Consider the following 24278-nt stretch of genomic DNA (forward strand, 5'->3'; position numbering starts at 1 on the left):
TCTTTTGTCTCTATCTCTCCCTTCTCCATCTTTGAGAAGATGGTTCAGTGGATAAATCACTTGCCACATACAGATGACAACCAGAGTTCAGATGCCCAGAACTAAAGTGGTGGGTGGACATGGTAGCCCACTTGTAATCCTAGGCTTAGAAGTCGGCATAAACAGGGAGCTCTGAAATAAGGTTCCCAGTGATGAAGGAAGACTACTGGTATAAACTTCAGGCTTCCTTCTGAATGCCTCTACACCAGACACATGTAAAGTAAATAAATAATGCTTAAAAATTCTCATGCTTACATCTCCATTTAAATGAATTTCTGCATTCTTTTCTCTTGTAAAAAGTATATCACATGACAACATATTTTGTAACTGATTTACAAATCTAACTGTCATTCTATGGAGACTCTTCATTGAAGTATTTCTCATATTTCACTGTAACTCTATTCCATTCTGATACAGTCATATCCATTTTATCTTAGTATAATTCTTCTAGAAATAGCAACCTAAACATACTTAAAGGCAGTCTTGCACTACTGTATTTATTTAATTTTCATTGTTGTTTTTTGTTATCTTGCATTGTTTATTTCTATCCTGTCAACACTGATATCACAAACAGAGCCGCTCTTTTTTACATATATTATTTCTCTAGTTTTGCATTTAAAAAAGTTTACATCCCATGGTTTGGTAGAATTAATGAAAGGACCATTCCATTCTGCCACATTGTTGCAATGATTTAACTTTGCAAATGTTCACTTTGACATTTGCTGTAACATTTATACTTGAGAAACTCCAGATATGCATGTTAATGTTTCTAAAGATGCTTAATGTATTTTTCTCTCTTTGACACTTATTGCTAACTTATGCTAATTTTTAAAATAAATTTTTTATCTAGCTTTTATGTAGCTATTTTACAATATGACCTCAACTACTACTGTCTGTAGGAATTCCTAAACTTTCAACATATTTAGTTAAAATTTAGTGTAATCCTTAAATTGGAATTTCTACTTTCAAGTAAAATCATTTCATTTATCCTCAGTAGTCTAATATATGTGGATTATTTAAATGTTTTGTTCCCTGACATTTCTACTCCTGCTTTTTTCTATCAGCACATTTATTCTTATCACCTACATTTTGATTTTGAAATGTTAATAAATAATTCAAATCTTTAGCAATGAATGACCTCAGCCATCTATAAAAAATGGAGAAATTCCCCCAAATCATCAATCCTACACAAATAACTCTATGCAACTTAGGAAATCTGGGGAAGGGAGAGACAGTCCTCCCCAGGGAAGAGCACACCAATTAGTTTTCCAGAGCCAAATAGTCCTGAAAACATACATGCAAGTAACATTTATGAACTGAATAGGTTATATGTAGGAATATATATATACATATGTATGGTATTTATTATTATGTATATGTATATTTTATGTATAATTTGAAGGAGGGCAGGAAGGCATTCATGAAGGAAAAAGATGGGAGAAATGGCGGTAATTGTATTACAATATCAATAAATATATAAATTAATAAAATAATAAGTTTATTTTATTATATAATACACACTTAATAAAATATAGTAAAGAATTTTGCAGTGAAGGAACTTTTCTCTGTGAACAAGTATGTGTGCAGACTTAAACATTTTGTTTTGCTTACATATCTTCATAATTATGTATAACGTAGGACAGAAGAAAAATCATTATCTCATCAATATGAAAGCTAACACCAAGACCAGTGGGAAATTTAACCTGAATATTTTATTTTAAACAATATTTTCTCATTTTACATACTAATCCCAGTTTCCTCTCCCTCCTCTTCTCCCGCTCTGCATACCTTCTGCCCACCCCAGCCCCTATCCACACCTCAGGGAGAGTAAGGCTTCCCATGTGGAGTCATCAAAGACTGGCACATCACTCTGAGGCAGGACCAAGGCTCTCCCTCCTGTATCTAGACTTAGCAAGGTATCCCTCCAAAGAGAATGAGCTCTAAAAAGTCTGTTCAAGCACTAGGGATAAATCCTAGTCCCGTTGTCACTGGCCTCACTCTGCTCCAGCTACACAACTGTCGCCCACATTCAGAGGGCCAAGTTTGGTCCTATGCAAGTCACCCCAGTGTCTGTCTGGAGGGGTGAGCTCCCACTAGCTCGGGTCAGCTGTTTCTGTAGGTATCACCATCATGGTCTTGACTACTTTGTTCATATTACTGCTCCTCCCTCTCATCAATGAGGCTCTGGAAGCTCACTCGGTCCAGTGTTAGCTGTGGATCTCTGCATCTGCTTCCTTCAGTTACTGAATGAAAAGGCTCCATGATGACAATTAAGGTATTCATCAATCTGAATACATGAGAAGGCCAGTTCATGTACCCATTCCACTACTGCTTGAGGTCTTAGTTGGGGTCATCCTTGTGGCTGAGATGGGAGAAGGAAAGACAGAGAAAGAGCAAGGAAAGAGATGTTTTGATTGAGGGAGTCATTATGGGTCTGGTAAGAAACCTGAAACCAGGGAAATTCCCAGGGCACTGTATAAATATTAAAAATATGTACTGAGATATTATGACACAAATAGTTGGGTTATTTATTTATTTGTTTGTTTGTTTGAGAAAGGGTCAATTTTTTGTAGCACTGACTGATCTGGAACTTGCTATATAGCCCACACTGGCCTTGAACTCTGATATCTACCTTCCTCCACTGCCTCCTAAGTGCTTGGATTAAAGGTGTATACAACCATATGTAGTATTAATTTTTCAGTTTTGAAATAAAAGTCCTAGATATTCATCACAATATTTCCAAAAAAACCAAATTGACCACTTGATGACATATGGATGACTTTTTCATAGTCTTGTTCATGTTTGAGATACTATTTTAATTATAACAATTATTCTTTTCCTTCCCCTGCTCCAAACCTTACCATATACCCTTTCCCCACTTTCCTTCCATTCATGGCTTTAATTTTCTATAGATTATTTTATGCATATATGTATATATGCAATTTAAATCCAAATATTTATAAATAGAACCTATTGAATTCATATAAGGTTACTTGCATGTATGGTTTCTGCTGCCATTTTGGCACTGAACAGATAATTGGTCTTCTCTGGAGAAGATCACATCTCCTGCTCTCAGTATTACTTAACTGTGATGAAATATTAGTACAAAAATTATATTCCTCATCTCTCATTTGGGTTACTGTCAGGGCCATGAAAAGCAGGTGGCAACTAGTGTTAATATGCCAGCCCACCAGAGGCGTGGTTATCTGATGGAGGATTAATTCTGTGCAGATAAGGTCTGTAGGACCATCAAATCTGAAAGCTGTTGCTCACTTTTGCTGAAGCAGCTTGGTGTCTCCCCAGTGTCTGCATTGTGCTGTATAATAGCATGTAATGTGAACATGTAATTTTATCATTGTATCTTAAACTTATGGGCATGTATCTATGAGTACTCAGGAGGATGAATTTTCGTTTAGCTATATAATATTATATATATATATATATATATATATATATATATATATATGGACTTGCTTCATAACTGGATCTATTTGTTCCACAAGGCTATCGAAATTTCAAAGTTTGCCTTGTTCTTTTATTCAATGGATGGCTTCCCCTACCTTATGAGACCTCCAATGGGAGAATTTAGTCTCCCATTGGTTCCCACAGCCATTTCTCCATTCTGTTCCCTGAAATATATTAGAAGACATCTCCCTACAATTTACTTTCATTTGGTAGGACATAGAGTCAGGAAAGGAGTCTTTCATATAGACTTTGAGATCTTCAAAGATAAAGGGATATCCAAGCTCAGAGAATTGCCTTTGTTTTACGTGTATATAAACTGGAAATTTTACAAAATAAGAGGAGAGCAGCAGAAGCTTAAAGAAACTGATATAAAAATGTACGTAGTGGAGAGTTCATTTTGTTCTCAGATCCTTCTAAGTCCCACCCTTGCTTTGAGCCTTCTTTCTGAACCCTGAGGGGACCCTGGGATCGGCACTCAGAGGCCCCTGATATGTTAACATTAGTTGATGACACTGAACTTTAGATTGCTACAATAACTTAATAATAATTTAAACATTTAAAGGGAAATTCAAAAAATGGAATAATTTTCTCACTCATACTTGGGTAAACTCTCATGATAGCTAGCTCTATTCTGTGCCTAGGATTCAGTTTGAAGCGGTGAAAATATAAATGCTTTTATAATGATTTGATATGACTCACTATTGACAAGTGCTCTTAAAATAAGAGAGCTATGTTAGATATTCCCTGGGTTCTAAAATGACTTTTACACTTTTACATTTCATGTTATTATTACAACAAGTTTAACAATTTGTCTACACACCCCAACTTCAAGTATGGAATGACTTTATTAGTTCATTCCTAGTGCTAGTATTTTGTAGTCACACTATAATAATTTAACCATATCCCTAGCAGAAAAACTTACCATTAATTTCATTTAATCATATATGTGTGTGAGTGTGTGTGTTCAACCAATTTTTATATCTGCTTTAAGACCAATAAGCCATTTCCTATTACTGAACAGTTAGTGTGCTGAGAAAGTATGTGCTTTCATTTTACATGAATCATGATACACATTGGAAAAAATATATGAAAAAAAGGACATGTATGCATTTCACAGTGATTTATGGTCTTCTATTTTTGATTACTGGGGGTAATCAAGAGTTGATTGTAGTAAATTACAGCTACCATACACTAAATGACATTTCTCAAGTGTAGCCAGAAAGCACTCTGTACTTAAAATAACTACAGTTTTCTTACTTGTGCATATTTTAAATTTTTTATCATAGAAGAAAAAGCATTTCAGAGCACTCTACCGACTTCCCAGGTGCAATTAACTGAACCCTTTCCTTCCCTACCACCCCCTACAAACCCACCCCCATTTCTCAAGTCAGGAATAACTTCTTACACAGTTTAACAATGAGAGGAAAGGAAGCAGTTTTGTTGTCGTTGCTGTTTGACAGCTATGAAATCCAACTGTGAATTTTGTTGATATGAAGATCAACATGCAGAATGCAAGGCAAAGTTTGATCTCTCAACCTATGAAACCAGAAAGTGGAAGTGTTTTTCCTCTGGCACTTGATTATAGGGCCAGTCACCCAGGAGAACAAACCTACAGTCCTTTGACCTTGCTCTTATCTCTGAGACAGTGAACCAACTCTGTCACCTTCTGCTGGGCTGTGGTAAGTAGAGTACATATGGAACAGCTCAAATATCTACCACCAGAATTGCCGATTTCACTTATATTACCATAGAATATGGGATTCTCACAAAGGTGTCATTCTAGGACATTGCAATGAAAGAAAGTTTTACAATAGAATAGTTATAACGAATCCCACCTATCGTAACCAGAGATCAGTAACAGAAAAAAGATAAGTTCACTTACAAAAAATTGATATAATTTTTAGTTAAATTGTCATTAATTCCAACATTTTTTGATTAGAAGTATAATGCTGCTGTATCCTGAACAAGTACTAACAGGTCAGTTTATTTAGGAATAAAATGATAGTTCACTAAAATTTTAGAGATACTAGAAAGAAAAACATATAGCCAAATTGATTCAAATAGATTTTTTGTGAACATAATTGCAAGTAAGCACAAAAGAACAAAAGTTAACTTTCTAACAAACAACTAAATCAGACCCAGTTTCATTAACAACACAATTTAATGTGGTTCCAATAAATATGAAATTCCAAGTATGTTTCTGTTTTAATCACTACTGTATATATTATACTCAAGATTTTAATATTGTGAAATAAAAGATTGTTTTTGTTTCTATAGCAAAATATTAAATATTTAAAAATATGGGTCTTTTTTTATTTTTGCCATATAGTTAACTATTTGGGGATCCTGTTTTGATAAATGATTTTTTTATTTGCTACTGCCTATGTATACTAAAAATTGTATTTTAGCTACCTAAATAAACATATATTAACTAATTCTAAAGTTTTCCAAGTTGACTCTTTCTCAGTAAGAAGGAAATGATAGTTTCCTATAGCTCAATGTTAGCAGAATTGTCATCCATCCTCTACACAAATTATTAGGCTTATTCTAGCAAATAACTAAGTTGTGATTTAGAAGGACATTTTCTATATACTATATTGATTGTTTTTAGTTGAATAAGTTTCTTTCTCTTCAGAGAACTTTAAAAGATGAATAGATTAACACATAGGTCTAATCAAGGCAACTGACACAAGAACGTAAATGATCTTTTATAGCATCTACTTCTTTGTGATGATTCCCCTTTGACAGAGAAGCTACATATTCAGACTTCTCATTCACTCTGTTCCTTTGGCTCTGTGCTATAAAAAGCTTAGAGATGGAATACACTCAGAGTTTTACCAGAGTTTTTGGCATTCTAATTAAATCCAAGAAGAGACTCAAAAGCCAAGCAGTATGAGATTCCTTAATATGTTTAGAATTTATATTTGAGAATTTATATTAACTAGAGAAAGACAACAGCATCAAAGACATGATAGGAAATCACAAGGCATCTTTCAGGCAGGGTTCATGAGTTCCTCCTGCCCCCAGGTGGTGCTTTTTTTGAAATGGTCCACTAAATAAAGTGGCTGGAGTCCTCGTGGAACTCTCTTTTGGAAAGTAATCATTGAACACAGTTTAAAACTAAAATTCATGCCTTCTCGATTTGGAACCATGAGGGGTATCTTTCTCTTTTGAGTAAAAATGTAATTTTTTTCTGATATATAGGTACCAATTCATGCAATAATATTCTTTCAAATTTTTATTATTTCAAACTTTATGTCACTAGAACATATGATTCTTCATTTGTCTGAAAAAAAAAGTCATGTTGTATATGTGTGTGTGAGATGGGAAGACAGACAGACAAACAGAGGAATACAGACATAGAAGAGACTTAAGGTTGATGGCAAACTAAACCGTGCAAAACTATCACTTTTAATTTTCTTTTTTTATGTTTTGTCTAGCAATTTACAGGTTCACTCTTCTAATCAGTAAAACAAGAACTTTGCCAAGAAAAAAAAAAAACAGGCAGGAGCATAAATAGCAGTGAAATTGTCATCTCTACCTTACGGTTTTAAAACACCATGACTGAATGCTCATTAGTTACGAAACTAAGACAGAATTTTGGGCTCTTGAACAAATTCTTTTCTCAGGACGAATATGAATTTTACATGTTTCATGCAAAGTGAGGTGACTTCTTAATACTACCTACAAATTATTTACACAATAAATTAGTAGAAAATAAAAATAAGGGTAACATATATGGCTACATTAACTGAGGTAGAGAGTTTTGGATTAATTTTACCGTAATATAAATAAGAAGTGAATATTATCATTTTTCTTGCTTCTGAAACCTGTTTTGAGGGCTAAAGAAAGTATGTATAAACATCTTGACAGTTGTACAGCACTATATAAATCATGTCCCTATGAATACTGACAACTGTCTTTTCTGTAAGTCTGCAGAAAAAGCCAGTAGCATTATACTTAGTTATCCATCTAGCTAATCTAGCTAACTTAAATTTTACACTAAATTTTAAAATTAAAAAGATGATGTCATTTAGAAATATGATGAGATCCAAAGACTTGAAGAGAAAGCAAAGCAGCTGGAGGAACAGTCAGTGCTGGCCTCTTGGATTGTAGTGCCCCAGAACCCTACAAATGTGAGAACTTCAAAGCATGCTGCAGGGTGAATGCATCTGAGAAGGTGTAAACACATGCCTTGTAGAAGACCAAAGTCTTGCTAAGGAATGTTACGGAGCAAAGTCAACATCAAATCCGAAACTGGAGCAGTCTAACTCAGAGCTCTACGTCTTGCTTTCCACTGATCTAGGGTATGTTACATTTGACTATCGGGAAATGTCGACAAAGTGACTGAGCACTGGAGTCTGTCTCCTCATTCAGTTCGGTTTTCAGTCACATGGTAAGTCAGGCTCTAGTAAGACTGTTCTTTGTTATCACAAAACATTGCTACCTACAAAGAAAGAGCTAAATTCATTATTTTAAAAAATAGAACGTTTGGTATAACAATAAGTCTATATTCCCAATAAAGGCTTTATTCTTAGCACCTGATAAGGTACAATTTAAACTCTGGAATCTTCCTATGAGAAGACATTATAAATAAATGCTAAAAGCTCTCAAGAATCATAAATTAATTTGCATTTATTAATGTATTGTATTCACACTATTTTTTCTGAGCTTTCATTCTTCACTATATAGTAGATACTATGTGTAGATTTTATGAAATGATACTCATAACACAATATTAATATTCATTGTTACTAAGTGTGTTTCCCCCAGAATTGATGCTGTTATCTATGCTCATCCAAGTAGAAGCTATAAACTGCTTCACTTGCAACCAACATGCATTACTGCATGACTGACAGTGCCTTGGGCAATGAGTATCCTGTGTACTGACCAGAGTTCAGTGTGCAATGCCATTGCCACCAAGGGAGATGAATTCTTAGGTATAGACTGTATAAATTCTGTACCTATACAGTTTACAAATAACAATTCTGAACCTGCCACAAAGTGTATCTTAAAAAAATAATGGTTATGAAATTTTGCTACAGACTAAAGATGGCAAAGTATAAATTTAGGAACAGTGAAATTGATTTCTTACAGAGGTAACAACATTCTTGTCACACAACCAGCAATGCTATTATGATTCACAACCATGGTGCTACTCCAGAAAAGCACATGCAAATGCTGCAATCAAACATATTCACAATTCATCCTGCCAGGATGAGCAAGGGATGTAATAGTCCTTTGCAAAGGTATGTTCTCTACCTCATGACAGCTGTTTAGACTTGGAATTTATATGCCAGCAAAAGAGCAATTAGCCGATGTTCTGACATAATAATGTCCTATGCTTGTAGTAGATGAATGCTAACTTGGTTTCCTACGAGTCTAAAAGAGCCAAGAAGAAAAGTCCAATTCATGAGTTCTGTTCCGCTAGAAACTAATAAGTGGCAAGAAACGAGAAAGGGCAACTGACAAGCAGCTGGCGGTGAGGTGGCTACATTTAAGCACATTTCCTGACGATTTTTATTCCAGGGATATAACTACAAACATTTTTGCAAATCAGAGAGAAAAAAAAAAACTAAAAGCCGCCTGCAGTAGGCATCCTTGACTCTGTAACTTACTAAGTAGGAAATTACTGTTTAGCTATGTTTTGGTGAAACGACAAAGACAGTGTATAATTGTTAGACTGCATTTAAAAGAGTAAACTTTCCATTCCATACCATCTGTCTCAGGGGAGAAGACTAAATTCTCTTTCATTGCCTTACAATTCCTCCTGTAGTTATCATTTCATATGGTAACACAGCATTCAAGACACAATAAAACTTACCTGTTGCAGGAAATTATATCAAAGGTGGAATACTTTCCTCTTGTGCATAAGATTGGAAAAATCTAAATAATTGGCAAGTTTCTACTTGAGACAATATGGTGGCAAGCACATTTCTATTTCTCTTCTTAAGTCCTGATCACAAATGCCTTGACATCAGCGGACTCCTGCTTTCAATTTTCAGCAGATGATTATCACCATCAATATTTATAGACCTGGTTTTGTTTCCTTGGCTCCTATGCTAGATGCATAAATTTCTACTTACTTCCTAGTCTCAAAACTGCATATATGTGTGTATGTGTGTGTGGTATGTGGTCCCAATTTCTGTGTTTTATTATTTGCAATATTGTCATAGTTTAGTCATTTTGCAATTTATTATTTGAGATAGAGATGGAAAATTTGATTCCTTTATTCAGACACTGAATTACCATATAGTATATAAAGTTCTGAAAAATAAAGCCATAAAGTTTATTAATAAGTCTATGTTAAGAGCTTTTTTCTCCAAAGCAGCATAGTTCTAAATCTTAAGTCATCACCCTCAAGTAAACGGAACTTTGATACATCCTCTGCGTGTGTAGATGTGTAGATTTTTATAATCTTTTCTTAGTCTACAAAGCCTCTTAAAAATAGTTTCTAGGACAACTAAAAATGAGATCCTGATAATACAGATTTAATTTAGCATCAAATGAGTCATTCAATTAGAGACCATGGAAGGCCCCTGCCTTCCTCGGATTTTTTACTTTTAGACTTATAAAAAGCAGAATTCATGTTGGGACCTGTTGAACTATGTTGATCCATGCATTGATAAATGATGTTTGTACAAATATAGATTACCTACCCCTTATCTAATATTCCTGGGTATTTCATATCTGGATTTTTTTTTCGATATGGAGGTATTTGTATATACATTAGATATCTTGTGGGTGGTTCCCCATTCTAAGCCCCAAATTTATTTAAACTTCTTATATGTATAGCCTGAAGGCAATTTTATACAATATTTCCAGTGTGCCAGTATGCTGACTTTGGCATACCCTAAAAGCTCATGCATGGAACCAACCACATGTGATATAAGGTCAGCACCTGATGAGTTTGCTTGAGGATCACTTTAGACTGCAGAATTTCAGAATAGAGAAAGTTTTGAATGTCTTATTAAAATATAAGTTCTTAGAGGAAAGCTTTATAAACCCCAAGCAATAAGGGTTTAGTTCATCCCCCGCCACCATGTAGTGGTGTAGAGGAATCCCTACAAAGACAGGGAAACAATGGTTATGTTCTTACATAAGAGCAAGAAAGGACTCTTGAAGGTCTTGGGCCCGCCTGGTCATTCAGAGTACCAAAGTTAGCCCATTTCACCTAAGTGAGGTAAAATAGTTGAATACAAATACCAGAGAGCTGAACCAAGCCTCGCTCCAGACCTGCCCATGATTTCACAGGGGTTGTATGTTCTCCTTACTCTCTGTTGTCATTGCTATTCTATGGAAACAGTTTGAAGCCCATCTCTCACCATCTCGATGTAGCTTGCACATATCTGAAAGAGAACTCTGGTATATCAAGGGAAATACATCATTTTATTTATTGAATTTCATACATTAATGATAAAATTCTAAGGAATCAGAGTTATAGATCAATGCAAGTATTTAGGAATTTAGAAAGATTCTTCCTAAAGGACTCAAACCTTAAAAAACCCTGTTTTTTTTTTTCCTTCTTCTCACCCACAGGTAGAGAGCCCTGGCGTTTGGCACTCACTATCTGTGGGTGGAGTGCTGTGTAGTAGATTCATGATTCCCCCTACTAATGCTAATGTGTCTAATCCAGTTTGCCCATTTTGGCCCCCCCCCAAAAAAAAAAAGCAAAAAAGCTGCCATTCTGTGTGAACATGACGTCAGACCACCATTATTCCCCAAGTCAAAGGTGAAGTCTAAGTCACCAGTGGTCCAAGTGTAGTTAAATACAAGTAACCATCCTATCGATAAATTTCTAGATCAGAGACATATCATATATATCACACTGATCAGCTAAGTGCTAAATTATGGAAATACATGCTTGCATTTCTTTCAGATCAGTATTTTTGATATTCAGAGCCTCAGTCCTCAGTTATACTGGGGGATTGTCTCTAGGAAACGGCAGGGTCACACCGCCTCATTTCCTCTCTCCTGTTTTTCTGTCCCTAGGAGCATGAGCAGCTCACCTATTCCTCCACGAGGTCCAAGGCCCCCAGTGCCATCATCACAGGTCTCAAGCCATCCACCAAGTACATATTTCATATCCGAGTGAGGACTGCGGCAGGATACAGTGGCTACAGTCAGAAGTTTGAATTTGAAACAGGAGATGAAAGTAAGTTTCACTCTAGGATATAAAATAAGATGGTTAATTTAGGACTATTCCAGTTGGCCTGACAATTCAAAACCAGGTTTCCCAATTTTTAAAACCCTTTCCAAACGGGATTCAGTTCATACAAATACTCACGTACTCATTTGAGTTACTGCTTTTATGCTAATCAATAAATGCCTCCTGAAATGTCTTGCTCTCAAACAATCATGGGTGACAAATATGTTCCTGTATACAGAATGTATCACACATGCTATTACATAGCATCTGAATGGATGGTGTGAGTTTCATTGTTTACCAGTCCTGGCATTATAATGTAATACTAATGAAAACTAGGAAGAGATCAGGCCTCAAAAGAATGGTTTCAGCAATCAGTTCAAAATATGCACATTTGGCTTGTTGTCCCAGATCAGTAAAAACAGTGTTCAGGAGACCTATTCCACCAAGGTGTACATTACAAGATTAAATATAGATGCATAGACTTTATGACAATCTTGTATCATTTCCATGGGCTCAGCACACTGAAAACCAAAACCTGAGTGAAGGGAGTGAAGTTCTTCTTCATTCTAGACCCAGACATGCTAGTGAATACAGAACTCCATAATTGTTTCATCTTTGTTGGGTACTAGAAAGGGGCCAACATTACCAACCATGTCCAGTCGCTGCAGCCACTGTTGAAGCTCTGCCTGAGGTCTCAGCACCCAGCTCTTTTTCTGTTCTATAATGACTCCTATTTTCAGAAATAATCCTGCTTCACCCTCCCGGCCCTCAAAGCCTTCTTGACCCCTCTGTTCAGAATCAGAGACATTTATACCTTCTTGGCACCCTGTGATTGTACATGTGACCAATTCATTATTTTTAATTCAAATTTGCATTTTCTTCCCAGATATATAGCTGGTAATCTATGAGAATATAAATGACCACACCTCTTCAATTTGCTTTTGTATCCTTGGAGCCTCACACAGAGCATGGGTGGTTTAGATGTTCTATACAATATTGTTGGACAGAGTAAATATCACAATTTTTATGACTGAGTATGCAACTTTCAGTTAATGAAGAGCCTTTCATCCATATCTTAGAAAAATTTTTGAATTGATATCGAGTACAATTTTTTCATCAGACCTCATTTTCTCATGAGACTAGATTCTAAATTTATTCTAAGTATATTTCCCTTGGTGAATTTTCCTGAGAGTGCATTTGTAACTTAACAATCCAATTCTCATATATGTGCTTTGAAAAAGTAGATGAATTATTTCTATTATGAAATAAAGAGAACTCAGTAGTTGTTAACTTTTCTAAGCATTGCAGTAAATTTTGGTCAATGTTAATACTTATAAATATAGATAGAGTGAGGAGGTAGTGGTGCACGCCTTTAATCCCAGCACTTAGATGGCAGAGGCAGGTGGAGTTCTGTGTGTTAGCCAGCCTGGTCTACAGAGCGAGTTCCAGGACTGGCTCCATAGCTACTGAAAAACCTGTCTCAAAAATCAAATTAAATTAAATTAAATAACAAATAAATATAAATATAAAGAAAACCTTCAGCCCACAAAAGACAGTGGCCTTTGCTTTATTGTTTAGGCTATGTATGACAAGTGGTTAGAGGAAAATGGTCAACAGGATGTGTCAGGAACACATCTTTGGATAAATTTATATTGATTTCATTGCATAACTATATTTGGTGATTGATAAATGTCTTCTTAATCACTTTAATGACTATCACAATATTAAACACCCACATCCTAGGTTTACTTTTTATTTTTATTGATTAATTTGATCTTTCTCTTAATTTTTGGGGGGGGGGCTTCCAAGACAGGGTTTCTCTGTGTAGCTTTGGAGCCTGTCCTGGAACTCGCTGGCCTCAAACTCACAGAGATCTGCCTGCCTCTGACTCCTGAGTGTTGGGATTAAAGACGGGTGCCACCATCGCCTGGCTTTAAAATATGTTTTATTCTGTGTTGGAGTTTGCATTTGGTCATATAAAAGAAGAGTACATACCCTGAAGCCATTAAAGATATACTGGAAATCTTGAATGGGACCAGCCTAACTCCAGGCATGTGCACAATTCTACACTGAGCAATTTACACAAATTGTTTCCTTTAATTCTAACAGCAATATGCCTCTTTTTAGAAAAATAATTAGCTGCATCCATAATTGTATACTAGAGAGTGGAGGTAATGGAAGAAAGCTCTAGAACTGACTAACAACAGTTTTAGAAGACAGTGAACACTCCGTTTTAGTATGAAAGTGACTTTGATTAGACACTTGGAAAGATAAAGTATCTGTGAAGAATCTGAAAAATATGTTTGTCTAAATCTGTGTTCAGAAATATGTAATGGTTCCTAAGTCAATTACAGCAAAAAGAAAAAGCAAATAAAGGCTCATTTTTATTAGACTAGCTCTAAATTGCATTTTAAAGCATATTTTTTATACCCAGAAGAGAATTCCATTTAATAATATCTTAGTAGGATGGGGGCGGGTTTGCCATAATTCTCTAAAATGATGATATGCACCCCAGTTGAGAGCATCTGTCTTTTCCTCTTCATATTCTCCTAGCTCACGTGTAAATTTTTATGGTTTTTGTTTCTCAAGTAGTATATGAACTATTATGATGTCAGTTTTATTACTAAGTACTCCCTTGTGTCTTCCATTTAATTAACTAACTTTATAATACACTCCTAGAGAATGGATAGGGGCTGTGTGGATTAGGCTCTCTCTCAACTGATGGCCTACTTCAAATTTTTTAAAGTAAGTAGAAAAGATTACTTTTCGGATCTCTTCTGCTATATCTATTTTACTTGTTCAGTAAACTATCGTTTACTTTCTTTATTTTCATTATTTTTTATTTTTTTTTAATTAAAATTTCCGCCTCCTCCCCGTTTCCCATTTCCCTCCCCCTCCTCCCACATATTGCCCCCTCCCCCCACTCCCCTCCCTCTATCCCCACTCCTCTTCTCCTCCCCCCTACTCCATTCCCTCTCCCTCTCGATACTGAAGAGCAGTCCAAATTCCCTGCCCTGAGGGAAGACCAAGGTCCTCCCATTTCTTTTTTTTTTATTTATTTATTAAAGATTTCTGCCTTCTCCCTGCCACCGCCTTCCATTTCCCTCCCCCTCCCCTGATTAACTCCCCCTCCCTTGTCAGCCCTAAGAGCAGTTAGGGTTCCCTGCCCTATGGGAAGTCCAAGGACCACCCACCTCCATCCAGGTCTAGTAAGGTGAGCATCCAAACTGCCTAGGCTCCCACAAAGCCAGTACGTGCAGTAGGATCAAAAACGCATTGCCATTGTTCTTGAGTTCTCAGTAATCCTCATTGTCCACTATGTTCAGCGAGTCCGGTTTTATCCCATGCTTTTTCAGACCCAGTCCAGCTGGCCTTGGTGAGTTCCCAATAGAACATCCCCATTGTCTCAGTGTGTGGGTGCACCCCTCGCGGTCCTGAGTTCCTTGCTCGTGCTCTCTCTCCTTCTGCTTCTGATTTGGACCTTGAGATTTCAGTCCGGTGCTCCAATGTGGGTCTCTGTCTCTGTCGCCTTTCATCACCTGATTAAGGTTAATATTCAGGAGGATGCCTATATGTTTTTCTTTGGGTTCACCTTCTTATTTAGCTTCTCTAGAATCACGAATTATAGGCTCAATGTCCTTTATTTATGGCTAGAAACCAAATATGAGTGAGTACATCCCCTGTTCCTCTTTTTGGGTCTGGCTCACCTCACTCAGGATAGTGTTTTCATATGGCCCTCCCACTTCTATCTAGGTCCAGGAAGGTGAGCATCCAAACAGGCTAAGCTCCCACAAAGCCAGTTCATGTATTAGGATCGAAACCTAGTGCCATTGTCCTTGGCTTCTCATCAGCCTTCATTGTCTGCCATGTTCAGAGTCCAGTTTCAACCCATGCTTATTCAGTCCCAGTCCAGCTGGCCTTGGTGGGCTCCCAATAGATCAGTTCCACTGTCACAGTGGGTGGGTGCACCCCCGTGGTCCTGACTTCCTTGCTAATGTTCTCCCTCCTTCTGCTCCTCATTTGGACCTTAAGAGCTCAGTCCGTTGCTCCAAATTGGGTCTCTGTCTCTATCAGGATCCATCGCCAGATGAAGGTTCTAAGGTGATATGCAAGATATTCATCAGTATAGGATAGGGTCATTTCAGGTTCCCTCTCCTCAGTTGCCCAAGGTACCAGCTGGGGACATCTCCCTGGACACCTGCAAGCCCCTCTAGAGTCAAGTCTCTTGCCAACCCTAAGATGGCTCCCTTAGTTAGGATATATATTTCGCTGCTCCCGTATCCACCCTTCCTATATCCCAACCATCCCAATCCCCCAAGCTCCTCCCATCCTCCCCTCTCACGTTTCTCACCCCATTTCCCCTTAGCCCCATGCCACCTCACCGGCAAGTTCCCAGTTTTTGCTCGGCAATCTTGTGTACTTCCCCTATCCAGGCAGATGACTATACGTTTTTCTTTGGGTTCACTTTCTTATTTAGCTTCTCTAGGATCACAAATTATATGCTCAATGTCCTTTATTTATGGCTAGAAACCAATTATGAGTGAGTACATCCCATGTTCCTCTTTTTGGGTCTGGGATACCTCACTCAGGATAGTGTTTTCTATTTCCATTCATTTACATGCAAAATTCGAGCAGTCATTGTTTTTTACCGCTGAGTAGTACTCTAATATGTATATATTCCACACTTTCTTCATCCATTCTTCCATTGAAGGGCATCTAGGTTGTTTCCAGGTTCTGGCTATTACAAACAATGCTGCTATGAACATAGTTGAACAGATACTTTTGTCATATGATTGGGCATCTCTTGGGTATATTCACAAGAGTGGTATTACTGGATCTTGGGGTAGGTTGATCCCAAATTTCCTGAGAAATCGCCACACTGATTTCCAAAGTGGTTGCACAAGTTTGCATTCCCACCAGCAATGGATGAGTGTGCCCCTTACTCCTCAACCTCTTCAGCAAATGCTATCATTGGTATTTTTTATTTTAGCCATTCTGACAGGTGTAAGATGGTATCTCATCTTTTAATTTGCCTTTCCCTTATCGCTAAGGAGGTTGAGCATGACTTTAAGTGTTTTTTGGCCATTTGAATTTCTTCTGTTGAGAATTCTCTGTTCAGTTCAGCCTTACAGAAAGTAATTGAAGGAAAATCACAACCCAAGGAGTCCAACAATGCCCACAATAACTCAGACATCTAATGACCCTTCACCAGCACAACTTGAAGAAGGGAAACAAACTTTACTACCAAAAAAAAAGGAAAGAAAGAAAGGAAGGAAGAAAGAAAGAAAGAAAGAAAGAAAGAAAGAAAGAAAGAAAGAAAGAAAAAAGAAAGAAAGAAAGAAAAAGTGACCGGAGTTAACACCCACTGGTCATTAATATCACTTAATATCAATGGATTCAACTCACCTATAAAGAGGCACCAGCTAAGAGATTGGATACAAAAACAGGATCCAAAATTCTGCTGTTTACAAGAAACACACCTCAACCACAAAGACAGATATCTACTCAGAGTAAAGGGCTGGGAAAAGGTTTATCAAGCAAACGGACCTAAGAAACAAGCAGGTGTGGCCATACTAATTTCTAAGAAAGTTGACTTCAAACTAAAATCAATCAGAAGAGATGGAGAGGGACATTTTTTACTCATAACAGGAACAATTCATCAGGATGAAGTCTCAATCCTGAATATCTATGCCCCTAATATAAAAGCACCCACTTATGTAAAAGAAACATTACTAAAACTCAAGGCAGTCATCAAACCACACACACTAATAGTAGGAGAATTCAACCCTCCTCTCTCACCAATGGACAGGTCAATCAGACAGAAACCTAACATAGAAATAAGAGGATTAAGGGAGGTAATGAATCAAATGGACTTAACAGACATCTATAGAACATTCCACCCAAATAGGAAACAATATACCTTCTTCTCTGCAGCTCATGGAACCTTCTCGAAAATTGACCATATACTCGGTAACAAAGCAAACTTACACAGTTACAAAAAAGTATTAGTAACCACCTGTGTCTTATCAGATCACCATGGATTAAAGTTAGAATTCAACAACAATGCTACCCCCAGAAAGCCTATGAACTCATGGAAACTGGACAGTCAACTACTGAACCACACCTGGATCAAGGAAGAAATAAAGAAAGAAATTAAAGTCTTTCTTGAATTCAATGAAAACGAAGACTGAACATACTCAAACCTATGGGACACTATGAAAGCAGTGCTAAGAGGAAAGTTCATAGCACTAAGTGCCCACTTAAAAAAAAACGGAGAAAGCACATATTGGAGACTTAACAGCCCACCTGAAAGCTCTAGAAAAAAAAGAAGCAGACTCACCTAGGAGGAGTAGAAGATTGGAAATAATCAAACTGAGGGCTGAAATCAACAAAATAGAAACACAGAAAACAATCCAAAGAATCAATTAAACAAAAAGAGGGTTCTTAGAGAAAATCAACAAGATTAATAAACCCCTATCCAAACTTATCAAACGGCGGGGAGAGAATATGCAAATTAACAAGATCAGAAACGAAAAGGGAGACATAACCACAGACACAGAGGAAATTCAGAGAATCATTATATCTTACTACAAAAGCCTGTATGCCACAAAATTGGAAAATGTAAAAGAAATGGACACTTTCTTAGATAAGTACCATATACCAAAGTTAAACCAGGACCAGGTGAACAATCTAAATAGACCTGTTAGTGGCGAAGAATTAGAAGTTGTTATAAAAAACCTCCCTACCAAAAAAAAGCCCAGGTCCCGACGGCTTCAATGCAGAATTCTACCAGAACTTCCAAGAAGACCTAATACCTATACTCCTTAATGTATTTCACAATATAGAAACAGAAGAGTCATTGCCAAATTCCTTTTATGAAGCTGCAGTTACTCTGATACCAAAACCACACAAAGACACAACCAAGAAAGAGAACTACAGGCCAATCTCACTCATGAACATCGATGCGAAAATCCTCAATAAAATACTGGCAAACCGAATCCAAGAACACATTAAAAAAATTATCCATTATGATCAAGTAGGCTTCATCCCAGAGATGCATGGCTGGTTCAACATACGAAAATCTATCAATGTAATCCATCATATAAATAAACTGAAAGAAAAAAACCATATGATCATTTCATTAGATGCTGAAAAAGCATTTGACAAAATTCAATATCGCTTTATGATAAAGGTCTTAGAGAGATTAGGGATACAAGAGTCGTACCTAACTATAATAAAAGCTATTTATAACAAGCCGACAGCTAACATCAAATTAAATGAAGAGAAACTCAAAGCTATTCCACTAAAATCAGGACCACGACAAGGCTGTCCACTCTCTCCATACCTCTTCAATATAGTGCTTGAAATTCTAGCGATAGCAATAAGACAACATAAGGGATCAAAGGGACTCAAATTGGAAAGGAAGAAGTTAAACTTTCATTATGTGCAGATGATATGATAGTGTACATAAGCGACCCCAAAAACGCCAGCAAACAACTCCTACAGCTGATAAACACCTTTAGTAATGTGGCAGGATACAAGATCAACTCCAAAAAATCAGTTGCCCTCCTATACACAATGGATCAGGAAGCAGAGAGGGAAATCAGAGAAGCATCACCCTTCACGATAGCCACAAATAGCATAAAATATCTTGGGGTAACTCTAACCAAGGAAGTGAAAGATCTATTTGACAAGAACTTTAAGTCTTTGAAGAAAGAAATTGAGGAGGATACCAGAAAATGGAAGGATCTCCCTTGCTCTTGGATTGGGAGGATCAACATAGTAAAAATGGCAATTCTACCAAGGGCAATTTATAGATTCAATGCAATCCCCATTAAAATCCCATCAAAATTCTTCACAGATCTTGAGAGGACATTAATCAACTTTATATGGAAAAACAAAAATCCCAGGATAGCCAAAACAATCTTATACAATAAAGGATCGTCTGGAGGCATTACCATCCCTGACTTCAAACTCTATTACAGAGCCTCAGTATTGAAAACAGCTTGGTATTGGCATAAAAACAGAGAAGTCGATCAATGGAACCGAGTAGAAGACCCTGATTTTAACCCACAAACATATGAACAACTGATTTTTGATAAAGGAGCTAAAAGTATTCAATGGAAGAAAGAAAGCATCTTCAACAAATGGTGCTGGCAGAACTGGATGTCAACCTGTAGAAGACTGAAAATAGATCCATATCTATCACCATGCACAAAATTCAAGTCCAAATGGATTAAAGACCTCAATATCAGTCTGAACACACTGAACCTGATAGAAGAAAAAGTGGGAAGTACTCTACAACATATGGGTACAGGAGATCACTTCCTATGTTTATCCCCAACAACACAGACATTAAGGACAACATTGAATAAATGGGACCTCCTGAAACTGAGAAGCTTCTGTAAAGCAAAGGACACTGTCACTAAGACAAAAAGGCAACCCACTGACTGGGAGAAGATCTTCACCAACCCCACAACAGACAAAGGTCTGATCTCCAAAATATATAAAGAACTCAAGAAAGTAGACTTTAAAATGCTAATTAAGCCAATTAAAAAATGGGGCACTGAACTGAACAGAGAATCATTTACTTTCTAACAAAACAATAAATAAAGAATAAATTAATTTTTTTCAAAATTATAATGATGTTCTTTTTTTTTTTTTTCGAGACTGGGTTTCTCTGTAGTTTTGGAGCCTGTCCTGGAAATAGATCTTGTAGACCAGGCTGGCCTCAAACTCCAGATAACCACCTGCCTCTGCCTCCTAAGTGCTTGGACTAAAGGTTTGTGCCACTACTGCTAGCCTATAATGATGTTCTTAACCATTAATATCTACCATTCTCTAAATGATGGTGATATGCAAAGCATAGTTACAGTAATATCTCCTAAACTTCAGAGTCAGTGCCTTCCCTTAATTACTTTTTCATTCATTCATTCATTCATTCATTCATTCATTATTGCAGCACTAGAATTAGCTGGCAGAAAATATCTAACAGATATAAAGATTATTAATTATGATTGCTAGACTATAAAAACAACTTACATTAACTATATTGGTAGCTTTCTTTTCTCTTCTATAGAATAACATTATTGCATATGTATATATGGAGATATATATTGTTGGTAGATTAATAATAAATACTGATTTATAAGTATGTATCCGCTTAGTTGCTTGCAGAGTACCACATTATTTCTTTTTACATTTAATGCTAAGCACTATACCAAGCAATTATTTACATATTGTCACCACTAACAGCCTTTATTGATTGCCAATTTTATGCTGGACTTTTTAAGTACCATGTTTGATCCCTTTCCATTTTGTTAGAATAAAGTAAACAATATTAGAACATTTTAAACAATAATTGTAAGAAAATAGGATATAGAATCTTATATGTGAATATTCTTAAAAGACACACAGAAACAGTATGGATGCTAATACTTTTTTTCAAAATTAAAATAAATTGATATAATAGTCCAAATATCAATAACAAGCAATATTCCACTAGCTGGTCAAGTGCACTTTGTTTTGGCTGAGATGAATGAATTTTCAGAAAATGTTAATTGCCTCAAGCTTATCATTTATGTCCTTTTAGTCAGAATTTTGAATGGATGAAAATTAAAATAAAAATTATATCACCAACATTTTCTATATCCTTAACACTGTTTTAATATATTTCATATGTTGTAAGATATTAATTTGTTAAAATTATGCATGTTTTAAAAGGAACAAATATTTTTAAAGATTATGAAATCAAACACTTATTTTGTTTACATCACTGTCTATATTAATTTCACACTCACATCATTTTAAAGGCATGAGATACAACTGTATATGTGCATATTTAAACACAAAATAAAATAGATTATATCTATATTGAATTTAATTTGCACTCTAGAAATAATGTTCAAGCTATCCAATGGGAGCAGAATCTAAAGTTAAACCCCCACATTGTTAGAAAATTGGGGCTCTACATGTAATGATTGGCCATTTAATTCTTTTCTTCCCATGGTTATTGTCCAGGTGACCTGAGAAAGCCAATACGTTTCCCTGCAAGCATCAGTTATAGCTTGCATTTTTACATTGTGTAAATTTAGGTTTCACCTGTAGGCTACATACACAGTTTGCATCACAAAAGCCGCATCTGTCAGTAATTTTAGATGTATAGTAATTGAGTCTCAATGACTGACTGCTTTTATATATCATGAAATAAACACAGAAAAACCATCACGATCAGCATTAACAAACTAAGATATAAATCGCTAAATCAAAGTATTTTAAATCCTCTCTTAAACATTTATACCAAAAATGGAATATATATCTGAATGAATGGACTTAATCACTAAGTATTTTGAAAACCTCTGTAAAAATTAGCTAGTTTATTGAGATCTGATTAGAATCAATTGGTTCATTTGAACAAGGTGCTGATGAGAGGGACCCTAAATGAGAAGATCCAAGATTGCCTTTAGTTCTTTCTTTCCTAATGCGTTCTTCATGTGCTAGAACAACTTATTTTTCTATACTCCATTTTTTCGAATCAATTCCTAAATAATTGGTTATTAAGTAGTCATATCTTATTAAATAAAATATGAATGTCTCAACAAGTAGTACTCTCCCTTCAAATCAAATCTCGGTGGACATCATCTCTCTTTATTTCTCTTTGTTAATGTGAACTCTGTGAAAGTAAGATTGCTTAAACACTTCAAACACAAAGTTTTGATAATGTCATCATATCTCAGATTCTTCCAATACTTCCAACTGAAACATTCAGAAAACTATTACATTATGAACTTCAGACTTAAACTGAATAGCTTCCCTATTTCTTGACATAGTCTTGATGACCAAGAAACTATCTCTTTTGTTTTGAGGGATTAAATTTATTTTTGAAACCTCTATTCCATTCGATCCAGTCTGCTAGTTCAAACACAATTGTACTGCTTCAGTTGCCTAGAATGAAATTAGCTACATCATTATTAACAGCAGCCAGAAACCTGGAAGGATTATTAATGGTGGAGCATGAAGCAGAAAGAAGACCAACTGACCCTGGTGGAACAATAAAGAAGTTAATTAATCAACTAGAGGGTATATTTCATATTTATGAGTCTACTCAGAAGAGGACAAATTCCAGGGTATAAAACATTAATTTGGAGTGATCTCCAATCAATAGGGTACTTTCTGAGTTGGCAGCTATAACTATGTAAAGACAAAAGTCAGTGGGAAAGACTTTCCTAGCATTGGGTTTTCAGAATACAAACTAGTCTGTCCTATGAAGTAATGAAGGTTCTTGATAACAAGAATGTTCACGAAAGGTAGAATGTCTCTTATTTGCTAGGTGATAAAGAAACTTCCTGACTTACTTAGGATGTTGAGACAGAAGTCTAGTATAGTATCTGCCACTGAAACTACACAATATAGTACTCATTGAGTTCTAATTGTTTTTCAAGTGCTTTTCTTTTTTCTAGATAGTAACATGTTTATAGCCTTTGTAAAGGATGTTATTATCTTGCCAGTTATATGGCTTAAAACCTGAAAAATGTAGACCAGTTCACTTATTTTCTATAGAGAGCAAGTGGTAGAATGTTCAGTCAGCGTATTTTTTTCACTTCTATCATTCCTTTACATTTTCAACATGATTTGTTTTTATTTGCTCTTTTTCTTTACCTCCCCTTAATTGATTATATTCCTCTTTAGGCAAACAAATTTGAATGTAAACACAGATGTTTAGGAGATTATAATATTTATAAATCATCAAGCATGAAGTTCAAAGAGTTATGAGGTATTTCCATTCAGTTTTCTGTATTTGTGTATGCTTCTGTACCATGAGATAGACGACTATCTTAATATGAAAAATATTAGTGATTATAAACAGCAGATTGCGTATCAGGTAAGGGCCCACATTTCACTTTACAGAATATTGTTGTCTTGCTATATTATCCCAGGATAGAAGAGCAGAGTGGGGAATCTTTCTTGGACCTCTTTGATTTCTCTCTCCCTCCAGACCTGACCTATTGAAGGAGGCACTAATCCCATCATGATGAGGCTTGCTACTTATTCACCTCCTAATGTCTTCACCTTTGGCATTAGGATTCAATATCAAATTTTAAGGAGAAACAGGGACATTCAGGTCATAGTACTCCATGTTTTTCCTGTCCGAATTTTGTTCCCAACGCAGTTAAAACTCAGAGAGGTTAAATAAAGTACGATTAATAAAAACTCAGAAAGAAATTGGGGTTCAACCTGAAGACCAGAAAAGCAAAGCAGCTATCTTACTTCTACCTCAGTCCAATATGTGGATCCTTACCTCCAGCAATCTCCGAATGAGACTGTGACTGAGAGCTGTCTCCTCCCAGATTATCAGCCTCTCTAGGGCTGGGATTAAAGATGCTCACCAGTAAAATTAAAGGCATGCACAGTGTGCTTTCTATGGCATACTAGTGTGGCTACTGGGATTAAAGATGTGTTTCACCACTACCTGGTCTGTAAGGCTGACCAGTGGGTCTGTTTTATTCTCAGATCTTCAGATAAGCTTTATTTATTAAGCAAATGAAATGCCAAAATAAATAAATGAATAAATAAATGGGCTGGAAAGGAAATCATTAACAATTAACAGATACTTAGAAGTTGTAAA

The 24278-nt window shown here is 36.1% G+C and overlaps 1 protein-coding gene across 2 annotated transcripts in view; it reads left to right on the forward strand.

Moving 5' to 3' along the window:
- Positions 1-24278, forward strand: part of Epha6 (EPH receptor A6) — an 879442-nt gene that overhangs the window by 545182 nt on the left and 309982 nt on the right. For both annotated transcript variants that reach the window (XM_057763562.1, XM_057763563.1), the window contains one exon: positions 11497-11659. In XM_057763562.1, coding sequence (XP_057619545.1) covers positions 11497-11659 — 163 coding nt within the window. The remainder of the gene's footprint in view (positions 1-11496; positions 11660-24278) is intronic.

The sequence above is a fragment of the Chionomys nivalis genome, chromosome 3 (genome assembly GCF_950005125.1).
Source record: "Chionomys nivalis chromosome 3, mChiNiv1.1, whole genome shotgun sequence".
Classification (NCBI taxonomy): domain Eukaryota; kingdom Metazoa; phylum Chordata; class Mammalia; order Rodentia; family Cricetidae; genus Chionomys; species Chionomys nivalis.